The sequence below is a fragment of the Otolemur garnettii genome, unplaced genomic scaffold (genome assembly GCF_000181295.1).
Source record: "Otolemur garnettii isolate 467f Iridium unplaced genomic scaffold, OtoGar3 scaffold00009, whole genome shotgun sequence".
In the NCBI taxonomy this organism is placed as follows: domain Eukaryota; kingdom Metazoa; phylum Chordata; class Mammalia; order Primates; family Galagidae; genus Otolemur; species Otolemur garnettii.
The window spans coordinates 576,258-592,273 of NW_003852404.1; the positions used below are offsets into that span (position 1 = coordinate 576,258).

Genomic DNA, 16,016 nt, shown 5'->3' on the forward strand with positions numbered 1-16,016 from the left:
CAAGAGTTTCAATATTGAGTAGCATGACTCACATTCCTGTATCTGTTTCTAACCCCACTCCCAACTCTCGTGATTAATTTGAAAGGGTATCATATTCCTGGCAATCTCAGTGATTGTTTGAGTCCAAACATATGACCTCAAGTTGGATTATCAGCACTGATTTATAAATGACAGTTACGAGAAAGGCTCTCTTCCTACCGATAGATAGGAAAGAAAGTATGTACCACCAACTGTACCACAAGAGAACTCTTAATTCAGGTGAAGCCCACAGAAGATAGCATAGAAAACAAAAAAGAACCTGGACCCTTCTAGACTTCAAATTATGCCTACATACCACCCACATATAAACATCTAACTGTCTGGGGTGAAACATTTCCTAATTGTTTAGGTTACAATCAGGTTTTTGATATCTGTGCCTAGTATCATCCTAACCAACAGAAGAAAGCCTAGGCCACTGACAATTTTGTACAGTCACTGTACCAAAACTGGGGCCTGCCCTTTTAACATTATATAATTTCAACAAATTTAGAGGTTATACTTTCAATAGTTAATAATATATAACACTTGGCTTCATAAAATTCTCTTTTAGAACTGGGAAGTCTTTAAAGAGACAGTATGATGTCTTCCAAAGTCGCTGAAAACTGATGCATAAGAAGACCATGTGATATCAGTTGGAAAAACACAGCACCCATAAAACAATATTGAGAACTAAGAAACAAATATGAACCCTGAAATTCAAAAGTCACAGAGTTGATACTCCAAACTACAGACACAGATTTATAATTGAGTCTTTTCTTCCATGAGCATTTGTTATCTTTCCACTCATTTATGCTTTTTTTTGGGGGGGGGGGAAACAGAGTCTCTCTCACTTTGTCACCCTGGGGTTGTCACGTGGTCATCATAGCTCCCAGCAACCTTGAACTCTTGGGCTTAAGAGATCCTCATGCCTTAGGCCCCGAAGTAGCTGGGACTGTAGGTGCCTGCTACAACGCTGGGCTAATTTTTCTATTTTAGTACAGATGGAGGTCTTGCTCTTGCTCAGGATGGTATGGAACCCCTGAGCTCAAGCAATCCTCCTGCGTTGGACTTCCTGAGTGTTAGGATTACAAACATGAGCCACTACCCAGCCTCATTTACACATTTTATTGCCAATTATACTCTACTCCCATTAGGCTTAGCATTTCAAGAAAGATCTTAATATATTTTATGTTTCTTAATCCAAATAAATTGTGGAAACTCTAATGGTTATACAAGTACCCATCAGCAGAGTCTCTCTAGTGATAATCCTTTTAATCAAAGCACCAGTCTTGATTTCTAATCTTCAAGTTACCTATCCATTTAAAAAAAAATTCCTACACTACTGTAACTAGATTTTTCTCAAGCCCTTAACAGAGAATGAGGAAAATCATTTATTTGGACATGCTGGGATGTGTATAACCCAGGAGTGTCTAACCTTCTTGGCTTCTCTGGGCCACATAAGAGGAGGAATTGTGTCTTGGGCCACCTGTTAAAGACACAAACACTAATAAAAGATAATGAGCACCCCAAAAAAGGTCCATGCATAATTTCAGTGATATGTGATGCCACAGATACGCCAAGAAAGTTCTTACATAATAATCCTAATTATACAGTGCCCATTCAGAGAGTCTCTTAAGATCATCAAGCAGGTCTCATGTTTGTGATCACTAACATAGAAAATGCACACATCTAAGTAATAAAATGTCTTTGTTTTTGATATTTTTTATTATAAAGGTAAAAGAAAAGTGGGCAACATAAAACTAGTGGTATATTTGACATTGTATTTGAGAAACTAATGCATCAATATCTGGTTCAATGGAAGTAGTTGTAATTCTCAATGAGTTCTCAAAGTGCTCATAAGATATTTTGGTTCTAATTTTACTCTTAACGTGCTTCATTCTTGAAAATAGTTGCTTGCAAATATCAGTGCTGCCAAAAGAAATGACGTCAAAAAAGGCGTGATTGTGAAGTGAGGAGTATTTGTCCCTGGGAAGATAGGACTGTAAAAGTCCAATAAAGAGACATACCAAATTTTTCTTTAAGTTGAACATCAGATTGCAGCTGTATGCATTCATTGGCAGGTAACAAATTTATGTCAACTGAAAATGGAGTTGTAAATGCACCAAAACATTGTTTATTTTCCTGGAAACCTTGAAATCTGCTTTCAGTACCAAACTGAAAAGCAAGCCTACATATTTTTCATTATTCACAGGACTGTGTTTAGCCAACGGGTCAAAATGCATAAAACTATTTGTCTTAATTTGAGCTTGCCATAATTTCAATTTCATTTGGAATGCTGTTATGGTTTGAAACATTATATTGATTAAGTTGGTAGTCATCTTGAAGGTGCATGTTTAGCTCACTTAAAGGAGAGGTTAAATCCACTAAAAATTCTAAAATCTACAAGCTAGTTTTCATCACAAAGTTCTGGCACAAATTTGGTTTTTGATACCATAAATGACTTGATACTTGATAACATGTCACAAATCACAATATCTTTTCAACATCTGCCCTCCACATAGGCATCTTCTGAACAGTAAATCAAGCCATCATAGTCAGCATCGATACTTTTAAGGAATTCCTGAAACTGGCAATGATTCAATCCCTTGGCCCTTATGAAATTCAGTCTTCATGACTATGTGCATGACATTATCCATTTTGAAAGCATTTGCACGTAAATTTTCTTGATGTCCTATGCAATAATACTTTCATCAAACATGAGTTTGGGGCTGCAATTAAATTATCTTCCATTAATATCACAAGTCTCTCTTACTTACCTACCATAGCCAGAGTACCATCAGTAACTATACCAGATATGTACACAATAGACAAAGACAATTGCTTTAACATTTTTTACTGCTTCCTATAAATCTCTTGATTTAGTTGTGTCTTTTAACAACACTAAAGAAACCATTTCTTCTGTGACATGATATTCACCATCAATACCTCTAATAAAAATGGCAAGTTAAGCTGGGTGCGGTAGCTCACGTCTGTAATCCCAGCACTGTGGCACGCTGAGGAGAGAGAACTGCTTGAGCTCAGGAGTTCAAGATTTGCCTGAGCAAGAGTGAGACTCCTACGAAAGGAAAAAAGGGGGAGGGGAGGGGAGGGGAGGGGAGGGGAAGAGAGGAAAAGGGAGAGAGAGAGAGAAAGAGAGAGAGAAAGAAAAGGAAGGAAGGAAGGAAGGGAGGGAGGGAGGGAGGGAGGGAAAGGAAGGAAGGAAAGGAAGGAAAGGAAGGAAAGAAAGGAAAGAAAGGAAAGAAAAGAAAGAAAGAGAAAAAGAAAAACCCAGCTAGGAGCCGCAGGGAGCGCCTGTAATTTCAGTGGCTTCAGAGGTTGAGGCAGCAGGATGCCCACAGACCAAGTCTGAGGTTGCAGTGAGACTCGGACGCCACTGCACTCTGCTCAGGGCATAGGGTGGAACTCTGTCTCAACAGAAAAAAAAAGGGCAAGTTGAGCTGTATCTGTAGCATCGGTGCGGTCATCCATCACCAAAGCATAAAATTTAAAATAAGCATCTTTACTTTCCCATCTTCTTTTGATAGATTTTCCAATTTCTTCAATTTATCTGACTAAAATATGATAAAAACAAACTGATTTTAGAAATATTCCCCTTTATTCCAGGCAAACTGTATCTGCCATGTTTTCTATACCATTGCATAATAAACTCACCATCAGTAAATGGTCTTGATTTCTTTGTTATTAAATATGCTATCACATAACCAGTTTTACAATGGAAAATTATCTGAGTTGCAATTTTTTTTGCAGTTTTTGGGGGGGGTCATGGGGGGCAGGGCCAAGTTTGAACCCACCACCTCTGGTATATGGGGCCGGCACCCTACTCCTTGAGCCACAGGCGCCACCCTGAGTTGCAATTTTTTTTTAAATATTTTGTTGAGAAGATAGACTTTTCTTCAATTTCACTATTTTGCTCTTAAGACACAAGCCTTCATATGCATCAAATTTGGCAGCACATTTTTACATATAATGCCTTTTAAAATTATAGTCTTTGAAAATCTGCACAAATTTCCTACAAATTAAGCATGATGCCTTATTATTTTTATTTGTCTTGACAAAAAAGTAGTCATCTGTCTACTTTTCACTGAACAATCTTCCTTTATCTGTAATTTTTCTTTTGGGGGGTTCTGTCTTAAGATGTTGTTGTAAAAGCCATGCTGGGGTTTAAAAAGTAATAAAAGATAAGGGACTATATTTACTTTTACTATGAAAATTAATTCACGGAAAACAGAAAGCAAAGTTTGGACCCTTTCCCATCTTGGTTGCTGATACAGGATGAGGCAGGGCCCATCAAAAAGCCAGGTAGGCAATGTTTGAGGAGCCACAAAGTTGTGGAAGTACCCTTAATAATCAAATAAGAATACTTAACTGACTTCTAAATGATATTAAACACCTAATGTTGCAAGAGTAGGTTGAAATATCATCGATAATCTCTGCCTCACCAAGTCACCATCGGCATGTGTAACGCCTGATGGCATCAATTCAATCATCTATGTTTGGAAGATAACACAATTGAAGCCACACACCATTGTAAAACTGAACCCATGTGTGGACAAATAGCAAGAGCATACATATGTTTGTTTTATGTGACACTGCAACATAACATCATCATCTACAAAATTCAAGCTCAAGAACCCCACAATCAAGTTCCATCAAAAAAAAAAAAAAATCACAAAAAAAACTCATAATGTTTTAAGTTAAGTTTACAAATTTGTGTTGAACCTCATTCATAGCAATCCTGGGCAGCATGTCGCCTGTGGGCGGCAGATTGGACATCCCATGATTACAGAACATGGATCCAAAAAATTAGTAATTTTGGAGAAGATAAACTCAAGATCTATGATTGGAAAATAAGCATTGCATGTTCTTCCACTATAAATGATACTGTCATTTGACCCAAGAAAGACAAAAAGAAAGCAAGCTAGCTCACTAAACTCTGGCTTAAGACATTTCCACATTAGCAACTCTTGACATGTAAAACTTGCCTAGCCATCTATACTTCCTTAGAAATTCAAACAACCAAAGTCTACTTTGCCCAAAAGTAAAAAACAATGTAACACATGACCTGACCAACTACTTAAAAAAGGAAAGAGGAGAAAAATCTGTATCACTGGCTAGAATTTCAGGGAACTTGTAATTAAGAAAGCATCAAAAAAAAAAAAAAAAAAAAAGGAAAGAAAGAAAGAAAAAAAAAGAAAACATCCAGCTCACAAAGAAATGTGAATAAACTACTTTTCAGGCTCAAGGTTCTCATACTAATATCAGGAATGATTATTATACTCATCCAACTAATTGTTTTTCTTTGGAAATCCTTATTATCCCCCAAGTCTCTCACCTCATAATTTCTAGCTTTTTTATAATTCTGCTGTGTACTTTGAAGCAATTTGCTACTTGACTTTCTATGCGATTTAACTAAGTGACTCTCTTCTATAATTTACAAACATATTTAAAGACATTTACACATATTTTATATTAACTAAACTGCTAAGATTCATCACATATATTGGTGTAAATATCTGTTTGTTCTTCAGTCCAGAGTTGTCTATCTCAGGTTGTCCTCCAACCCAAAGAAGAGAAATCACTGCTTCTCAATGACTTAAGGTATTCTGTTTGACAGCCTCATTAGCTGTTTGGTACAGCAGAGGTTAATGCGTTAGAGCTTTGAAGTTAGGAGGAGAAAGGAGGGAAAAGTAGACAATGTAAAGAACCACTCAAATCCCACTTAAAAGGAAGAATTGTTGGGAGGCTTGCCTGCTGATAGCCTCTAACTATGAGCTTTTAAAGAAGCTGCCTCAGGTGCAGCAGAGAGCCACCTTATCGAAAGTCACATTCCTTCCCAGACTGACCCACATACAATTCTGAAAACACTGGAGGAATATATCTTAAATATATTGGGGTACAAAGGCCTGGCCACCTAGACCCAACGTTAACAGCTCCCAATAGCCATTCTAGCTCCAGAGTTCCCCCATGAAGTTGGCCAAAGCTTTTACAGCTTATTTTCTACCTCTGTCTAATCCTGTCTGGTTCCACCTTCTATCTTCCAAAGCTGCTGATCCTAAAGGGAACTCCATACCAAACATCCTGTGTGCTACACTCCATCCAGAGGAATACAACATAACACAATGGTCCAAGTGCATTGAGCCCCTATCCTCCCACAATCTCCTATCCAATTATGATAAATTCCTAGAAGCAACATGACCAAGTCAAGTGACAGGAACTGTTTTACGGTCTCTGTTCATATTACCAACCAAAAAGGTCAAGAAAATAGTTTTATAAATCTTTTTTGCCTTCTGCCTCAAACTCACCTGAAATGGTGAAAGATGTTTAATGAATAAATCCATAACAGTAATAATAACCACACCATACCATCTGCAAACCACAAATTTTTAGAAATTCCTGTAGGACAGGAAGCACATGAGATCAGTATGATGAATAAGGGTAGAAATAACCACAGTCCAAAATGTACACAAAACAGATGCTATCATTTTCTACTGCAGAAGTAAAAGCAGTATATTTATAAGCCTCAGAGAAACCCTGAGCTCAGAAAACTCTATACAAAAAAGATGGGGATGAATCAAGGCAAATAATTAAAGGATTATCTTCAGAGTAACACGGCCAATAAATCTCTATATACATGTGCCTGAGCAGATTACTCACAGAATGGTACATGTTCATCATATGGTTTATATTTATTCCTAGAAAGTTGTGGTTTATATATAATGTGTTCTTTAAAAATAAATGTCTAACTGCCTGAGGCAGTTCTCTTATCCTGTACTGATTTCTAAAGAGAGAAAGAAAAAAAAAAAAATCAGCCTGAGGTAAACAAATGCCTATATAAATTGGTGATGGCTTGAGTGTGTTTTAGAAGAAAGCAGGGAAGTGCTATTAGAGACTAGTTCTACCATAGTTGTGGACTTGAAGAAGGATGGTGGAGAGAATGAATAGAAATAATTCAATACTTATTATCTTATTATTTTTTTTAGAGACAGAGTCTCACTTTGTCGCCCTTTGGTAGAGTGCCGTGGCATCACAGTTCACAGCAACCTCTAGCTCCTGGGCTTAGGTGATTCTCTTGCCTCAGCCTCCTGAGTATCTGGGACTACAGGTGCCTGCCACAAGACCGGCTATTTTTTTTTTTTTATTGCAGTTTGGCTGGGGCCAGGTTCAAACCCGCCATCCTCCGTATATGGGGCCAGTACCCTATTCACTGAGCCATAGGCACCACCCTACTTATTATTTTAATGACAAATTTTTAGCAGTGGAAATGTAGTCCAAAAAGCCTCTAAGAGGATTTAAAAGATAAATAAGCTGCACCTCCTACCTAAGAAATAGAAGTCACCTGCTTGAAATATTAAAATATACCAAAATACACTTGCATACCTCTGTAATGCATTCTCTTCCTCCTCTTCTTCCTATTATAAATTAACCAAGCTGTCTCAGTGCCTGTAGCCCAGTGGTTAGGGTGTCTGCCACAAGCACCGGGGCTGCTGGGTTCAAACCCAGACTGGGCCTGCTGAACACCAATGACAACAATAACAAAAAAACAGCCGGGCATTGTAGTGGGTGCATGTAGTCCCAGCTACTTGGGAGGCAGAGGCAAGAGAACTGCTTGAGCTTAAGAGTTTGAGGTTGCTGTGAGTTGTGATGCCATAGCACTCTACTGAGGGGGATATAGTGAGACTCTGTCACAAAAACAAACAAACAACAACAAAAAAAAATTAAACAAGCTGGCCAGGCACATTGGCTCATGTCTGTAATCCTAGCACTCTGTGAGGCCCAGGCGGGTGTATTGCCTGAGCTCACGGGTTAGAGACCAGCCTGAGCAAGAGTGAGACCCCCCTCCCCGGCCGGTCTATTTAAAAAAATAAAATATGTGTGTGTGTGTGTGTGTGTGTGTGTGTGTGTGTGTGTGTGTATATATATATATATATATATGTAGCCAGGCATTGTGGTAGGCACTTGTAGTCTCAGCTACTCAATAAGCTGAGGCAGGAGGATCACTTGAGCCCAAGAGTTTGAGGTTGCTATCAACTATGACACCACAGCACTCTACCGAGGGTGGTCACAGGGAGACTGTTTCAGGGAAAAAAAAAAAAATTAACCAAGCTAATGCCTATCTATCAACAGCCCATTTATATATATTATATAATAGTAGATAGGTTTTGGGACACATCTTTTCAGTGATTGGTTCACAAGGTTTAAGGAAGGAAGCCATCTCTATAACACAGAAGTGTAAGGTTGAAGCCAATGCTCATTTACCATTTGAAAAATCCTAGGACCCTTAAGAATTATGCTAAATCCACTCTGCCTGTGCTCTATAAATGGAATAACAAAGGCTGGATGACAGCACCTCTGTTTGCAGAATAGTTTACTGAATATTTTAACCCCACTGTTGAGACTTACCACTCAGGAAAAAAAAAAACTCAATACATTACTGTTCTTTGAAAATCCACGTGTGTGGACACCCAAGAGTTCTTATGAAGATGTATAAGGAGATTAATGTTGTCATGCCTGCTAATGTTATGTTCTGCAGCCCATGGACAAAGGAGTAATTTTGAATTTCAAGTCTTATTATTTAAAAAATACATTTCATAAGGCTATAGCTGCCATAGATAGCGATTCCTCTCAAGGATCTAGGCAAAGTAAACTGAAAACCTTTTGGGAAGGATTCACCATTCTCTATACCAGCAGTTCTCAACCTGTGGGTCGCGACCCATAGGAACTCTATTAAAGGGTTGCAACATTAGGAAAGTTGAGAACCACTGCTCTATACTATTAAGAACACTTGTGGCTCAGCACCTATAGCACAGTGGTTATGGCGCCAGCCGCATGTACCAAGGGTGATGGGTTTGAACCGGCCTGGGCCAGTGAAACAACAATGACAACTACAACCAAAAAATAGCTAGGCATTTGTGGCAGGCACCTGTAGCCCCAGCTTCCTGGGAGGCTGAAGCAAGAGACTTGCTTAAGCCCAAGAGTTGGAGGTTGCTGTGAGCTGTGACACCACAGCACTCCACTGAGGGTGACACAGTGAGATTCTTGTCTCAAAAAAAAAAAAAAGAACATTTATGATTTCACAGGAGGAAGCCAAAATACCAACATTAACACAAGTTTCAAAGAAGCTGATTCTGACCCTCATGAATGACTCTTTTGAGTGTTTGAAGACTAAATGAATTGGAAGGAAGTACCACAGATGTTGTGAAAACAGCAAAAGAACAAGAACTAGAGCAGCGGTTCTCAACTTGTGAATCGCGACCCATAGGAACTGTTTTAAAGGGCCGCAGCATTAGGAACCACTGAACTAGAGGAACCTGAAGATGCAGCTGAATTACTCCAATCTCATGATAAAAACTAAATGGATGAGGAGCTGCTTACAGATGAACAGAGAAAGTAGTTTCTTGAGATGGAATCTACTCCTGAGGAAGATGCTGTGAACACTTTTGAAATGACAACAAAGGATTCGTATTACAAATATGAAATATTACAATAAGTTATTTGATAAAGCAACAACAGGGTTTGAGAGGACTGACTCGCCATTTTGAAAGAAGTTCTACAGTAGGTAGACCACTTTTCTAACAGCATCACATGCTCCAGAGAAAGAAATCTTTCATGAAAGGAAGAGTCAATTGATGGGGCTAAATTCATTGTTTTTATTTGAAGAAACTGCCACAACTACCCCCATCAACCACCACCCTGAGTAGTCAGCAGCTTTCAACATCTTGGGCAGACAAGGCTCTCTATCAGCAAGATTACAACTTACTGAAAGTTCAGGTGATTGCTAGCATTTTTGTAAGCAATAAAGTACTTTCGAATTAAGGCATATTATGTTTGTTTTTTTAGACATAATGCTACTACACACTTAATGGACTACAATATAGTGTAAACATAACTTTTATATATTACTACATGCAGCAGGAAACAAACAAAAAAAAAATCAATGACTCTTTACTACAGTATTTGCTTTATTGCAGTAGTATAGGACTAAACCCCACAATATCTCTGGAATATGCCTGTATGTGTTTCTTTAATTATGTTACCAGTCTTAATTAAACTGAAAATAACTAAGGGGTATTAATTGTTAACACTCATTATTCTGTTGAATGGAATCAATTTTGCTAAGTACTAAACAGTGTCACATAATCTCAAAAATCATAAGATGTCATCCACCAGTTCCTTCCCCCTTTGAACAGATTAAAAAACAGAAACTCAGAAATATTTACATAATGGTAAAAGTGATGCAACTGTGAATAACAGGTGAGTTGGGAAATAAGGATAACTTCAAACTGCACAAAGTATACTTGCCTCTAACTAAAACTGCATATTCATTAGGAAAATGTTCACTTGACCTAACAGCATAATAAACATCAACATGAAATACCAACAGTCCTGGATTCTAGCCCTAATATTATTTGCTGGGTGTTTTGTCAACTAAACATACTTGTTGAAAACAAGCATAACACTTTCATCCACTCCACATCAAAATGTCTGTTTACTAACATCAAAAGGTCTTAAAATGTTCTTGCTTTTTAAGAACAGTTTTCCATTAGTGTGGATTTTTCCTTTGGTATTGAAGTAGGGGTTAAATTTGGGGATGCTTTTAACTTCCTGATAAGGGTTTAAAGTCAGGCGTTTAGTAGCACAAAAAGGGCACATCTTTAGGGACTGACTACCTTTGGTTATTTGACCCACTTATTCCTTAATGGAAAAATTTCAAATGAATAAAAAACTGGTTTTATTCAAGGCTCAAGCTCATGTGTTGTCATCTCTCTGTATTACTTACCTTTACAATAATATGGCTACAGATTAGATTTTCATTCAAATATTTTCTAGGTAAAGTGGAAATGGTTTTAGCCAAGAAAAAAATAAAAATGGCTGAGTTTGTATTATCTTTCCAAAATGCCTACACGTGCTCCCACTTGATGGGCACAATGTAAGGGTATATGGCAGACCTCTTGTGTGCAGAACACAACTACAAGAGAGACTCTACCTAACAAAGGCAAATAATGTAAATTACTTGCTTGGACTCTCACATTAACCTGAAATTAAAAAAAGAAAAAAAAAGAAAAAGAAAAACAAAACAAAACAAAGTGCCCACCAATGTACACATACCTACATCAAACTGACTCACTTTCTAGTATGGGAGGGCCTTTACAGTAGGAATTTTCCCAAGGCAAACAAAACTGCATTGCACATGTAGGTGGTTTTTAGTTTTACTGAATGATTAACTTATTGATGGTCTGCATGGAGCTACATGACATTTTTCCATTTCTAGCTACTCCACTTTTCTTTATCATTGTTTATTATGTTCATGAGCTTACAATTTCTTAGAAGTGAATATGGTAGTATCCTTCATAGAGTACAAATAATTACAATTAAATACATATATAAATCAAACAATAATTAACAAGAAAACAATTACCTTTTGGATAATCTTCCAATAAGAGGTTGAAGTGACCTAATTGACAAAAGAAATCAGACTCCACTTTTCCTTCAGCTTTTAAGATTAGAGATTCATAGCAGCGAACAGCCTAGAAATAAAAAAATACAAATATTTGAGAAAAAAATAAAACTATAAATGCATTTCCTCCTTGAGCTAATGTATATATATTTACCATTCAATCACGCTAAGAAATCAACACTGAAAATTTTACTTCTCTCTCAAAATTATTCAGTCCAGCATCCTTCGGAAGGAACAGCTTCCCTAAGTATTTACTAAAAGACCCACTAGTTATGACATAAGTGCTTTTCTCATCTATAAAATGGAAACAATACTTGCCAAATAAGATAATGCAGGAACACTCTGATAACTTTAATCATAAATTGCAAATCTAAACTATTACTATGGTCCCTATTGATATAACAAAACTGCTCTCCAACACAAATAATATCCATCTTTCTCACATGTGGGAAGAGCTTTATTGAATTGTGTCAGAATTCATAGACTGTGTAGAAGTAAGAATAGTTATCCTTTATATTGAATAGTTACTTTTTGCTAGAACCTCTATCAATTTTAAACTACACAAACTACCTCTCAATTCTCTTCTCATGATATACTTCAAACATACCAACTCTATTCCTAAACCTTACCTCCCCTCCAATACAAGCATATTGATTCACTCTCACATTTCCTTCCCCGAAGGGAAAAAAAAAATTTCTGGGTACATTACTAGGAATACTCCCAGGTTTGGTGCCCACAAAGCAAGGAATTCCCTTTAGCTTATCATCAAAAACTCTTCTCACTACCATTTCAAGAGCTCTGCTGGTATAATAAAAGGGGGGGGTTTAAGATGGGACAGAGTATCCACTTAGAATGCCTTCGTTTTTCCTCTCCTATGCAATACAGAGCCTTACATAGAATTTCAAAATGTATATCCTAAAATTTACTACCCAAAGTACACACATAAATACTCAATAAGTTTGGATAACCCACCCTAAACAAGGCAAATTCTGGGTTGATTCTACTATACCTAAAGTCTAAGATTCATAAAAGAACTGTCTTCAGTTCCTATTCTACTCTTAGCTCTCTAAAATATGCATATGTACCAAATCACAATCACTGAAAAGTAATCATTTTGTTTCCCTATAATTAAAAGAGTCTGAATGCTACACTGAAGTCTCAGAAATTACTATTATTTGGAAGTATAAATTTCAATATCCTCTTCATTTAAGTTATATATAATTCTTATTGGGCAGATGGTTAGAGTACAAAAATACAATTTGTGACAATGCTTTATTATCAGAGAAATTCATGAAATTATTAAGCTACATTATAACAATTCTTAATGTTATATAAATGACTTTCTAACACTAATAATAGCATTGTAAATAAAGCACTCATTAAAATAGTGATTGTCTTTTTTTAAACTCTTAGATATTTAGAAATATTTCCTACTCCTTTCTGATAGCTTCTTATGGCTAATGTTAAATTTATAAGCAAGTATGTTTTTCTAGTAAAAAGAATTCAAAAGACAAACACACAAAAAATTTCTTTAACAATTTAAATAAAAAAGAATCCAACATCCTATACTTTCTCTCATCACCCTGGATGCCACTACCATGATCATCAGTTGCCAATCTTCCATTTCCCACAAAATATTACATATAAATATTACATATTTGCCATTTCATTTGCTATAAAATTAATATTACATATAACTGATCATCATGAAGCATAACACCAGGTAAAAACCAGAATGGGTGAATTTTAAATTCACCTTCCCATAAACTCAGGGTTATCAAATTCTCAATAATTTTCCCATAAAGCTACCATGCACCTAACAAACTAATCTTGGTGGTCAAAGATCATGCTAACAGAGCCAAAATATCACACGATGTGAAAATGAACAAGAAGACAGAATAAAGTTTCTAAGCACATTGTGTCGCCATTTCACAGTGAAACTTCATGAATTTATGTAAAGTGTTTAAGGTAATTCTGATATTAGAAATAGCCAAATATTAAGGAAAATAAATAACTTGGGATAATGTTCAATACTCCTAACTCATACAATATTCTAGAATGAAACACCTGGTCTTTATAACATCTTCAGTTGAAAGGCAAGTAATAATCATAGAAGATACATAATTATTATTTAGATTTAGAACAGTATTCATTTAAACTTCTATAAAATAAAAATATTTCTAGTTAAAAAGATTACTTTCATATTCTTGCTTTTTTCAATTTTAAATATACACTAGTAAAATCGTTCAATATAGTGTTTGTATACAACTGCAAAGAAAAGAATAAGAATATAAAACAAACATTAAAAACAGAAAAGTCTGTAGTTTAACCATATAGAAATTCTTTTTATTTCATTTATTTTATTTCTCCATATTTTTTAGATTTTTCATAATTAATCTATACCATTTCTCCTCTTATAAAAATCATAGAAGAATTGGGTGGCATCTGTGGCTCAGTGAGTAGGGCGCCAGCCCCATATACCGAGGGTGGCAGGTTCAAACACTGCCCCGGCCAAACAGCAACAAAAAAATAGCCAGGCATTGTGGCAAGCATCTATAGTCCCAGCTACTCAGGAGTCTGAGGCAAGAGAATCACCTAAGCCCAGGAGTTCGAGGTTGCTGTGAGCTGTGACACTGCCACAGCAGTCTACCGAGGGCAATAAAGTGAGACTCTGTATCTTAAAAAAAAAAAAAAAAAGAACATGGAAGAATTATTATGCTTTCCTCTAGGGCTCATTTTATACCTTTGCTGTAAGTATGGTAAGAAATTTGAATAAAAATCATTTGTTACTAGTCAGCATCAATCAATAAAGCAATTTCTACAATAATTTGCACTGTTCAATATAGTAGCCAGGGGACATGTGTGGCTATTATGCACTTGAACCATGGCTAGTGCAATGAAGTAACTGAACTTTTTAATTTTAACATTTATTTATATTTAAATAAACATACATCTAATAAGTACCAAGTTAGATAGTGCAGATCTACATAACTTTTAAAGCTTAAAAACAAGTAAAATATTCAACCTACTCATATATGCTAAATATTAGGAAAGGAAATTTCTTATGTTTACAAATGAAAAGCCTATAAAAATGGAGTATCTTAAAATGGGCAATGAGCAACTACCTCCACAAAAATTAGTTATATACTATAATTTTTTTATAACTGGTGGCTTACACCTCTATAACCTTTACCAACTACCAGAAAAAAACATAGAAAAATTAAAAGTTCATAGCCGGGCGTTGTGGTGGGCGCCTGTGGTCCCAGCTACTTGGGAGGCGGAGGCAGGAGACTCGCTTGAGCCCAGGAGTTGGAGGTTGCTGTGAGCTGTAATGCCACGGCACTCTACCCAGGGGGACAGCTTGAGGCTCTGTCTCAAAAAAAAAAAAAAAATTAAAAGTTCATCATCAATTACTAAACACAGGAAAAGTAAACTAAGATATTCCTAGGTAGACAGAAAGTTTAGATGTCTTCCTCCTATTATAGAGCCAATTTCTACAATGCTCAATATAATTTGTGCTTAGTATCTGCTTTATCTTTATTACTTAAAAAAATCAGTTATCCCAGAATAGTAACATTACCATTACCTTCTATTTCTAAACTTTGAAAGAGCTCATTAACACAGCCATATAATTTTTTAATGTTCAGTATTAATCTTTTATAATGAACTTGATCAATGCATCACTAAAACTATCTACATTTTAGAACTGCTAAATATAGGCAACTTTTAAACAAATAGTTCTTTTAATTTAGGAGATTAATTGAAGTAGTTAGGCAATATACAAATGGTTGAAAAAATGTAGATTTAAATACCTCAATGGTTTGAAATGAACTGAACCATTTAGGCTGAATATAATAGAAAACTACTACTTAAAACAGATTAAGGGATTTGATTTAAGCACTACCAGGCAATGTGTCATCCATGAAACATAGCTATTTTAAAAGTATTCATAGACCAAATTAATAAAGTATATTATACACATCAAAAGCAATAATTAGTTCACCAAGGTCTGGTCTGACCAGACGTTTAATATTATTATCAGTTCTGAGTAATACATTTTAGCAGGTGATAACATAAAGAGAGTAACAAGTTTGGCAAAGGATGTGGAAACTATCATATGGAAATTATCTTGACTGAGTTTAAATGAGAAGAATCATCCAGGATGCCATAGTTTTACTTACAATAAAAATCTATCACTGTACTTTGGGTAGCTCCAGATATCAGACCAATAAATGGGTATAACTTACAAACATTGTTTAATTAAGTAAAATTAGAAAATAGGAAAAATTAACCATGCCAGAAATTAAACAGGCCATCTTTGATTCATACGTATCAATGCAAAGAATTAAAGGATACATATTACTAAGTTATTTTAGTGGGAGCTGGAAAGGAGACTTCCTATTTTGGATACTATTACAAGCTGCATTTTTTTTTTAGACAGAGCCTCAAGCTATCCCCCTGGGTAGAGTGCCATGGCATCACGCTCACAGCAACCTCCAACTCCTGGGCTCAAGCGAGTCTC

General features: G+C 36.1%; 1 protein-coding gene across 13 annotated transcripts in view; it reads right to left on the reverse strand.

The window, feature by feature from the left end:
* The window catches only part of KDM6A (lysine demethylase 6A), a 234,202-nt gene that overhangs the window by 150,277 nt on the left and 67,909 nt on the right, over window positions 1-16,016 (reverse strand). For all 13 annotated transcript variants that reach the window (XM_003783789.2, XM_003783787.2, XM_023509757.1 and 10 more), the window contains one exon: window positions 11,456-11,564. In XM_003783789.2, coding sequence (XP_003783837.1) covers window positions 11,456-11,564 — 109 coding nt within the window. The remainder of the gene's footprint in view (window positions 1-11,455; window positions 11,565-16,016) is intronic.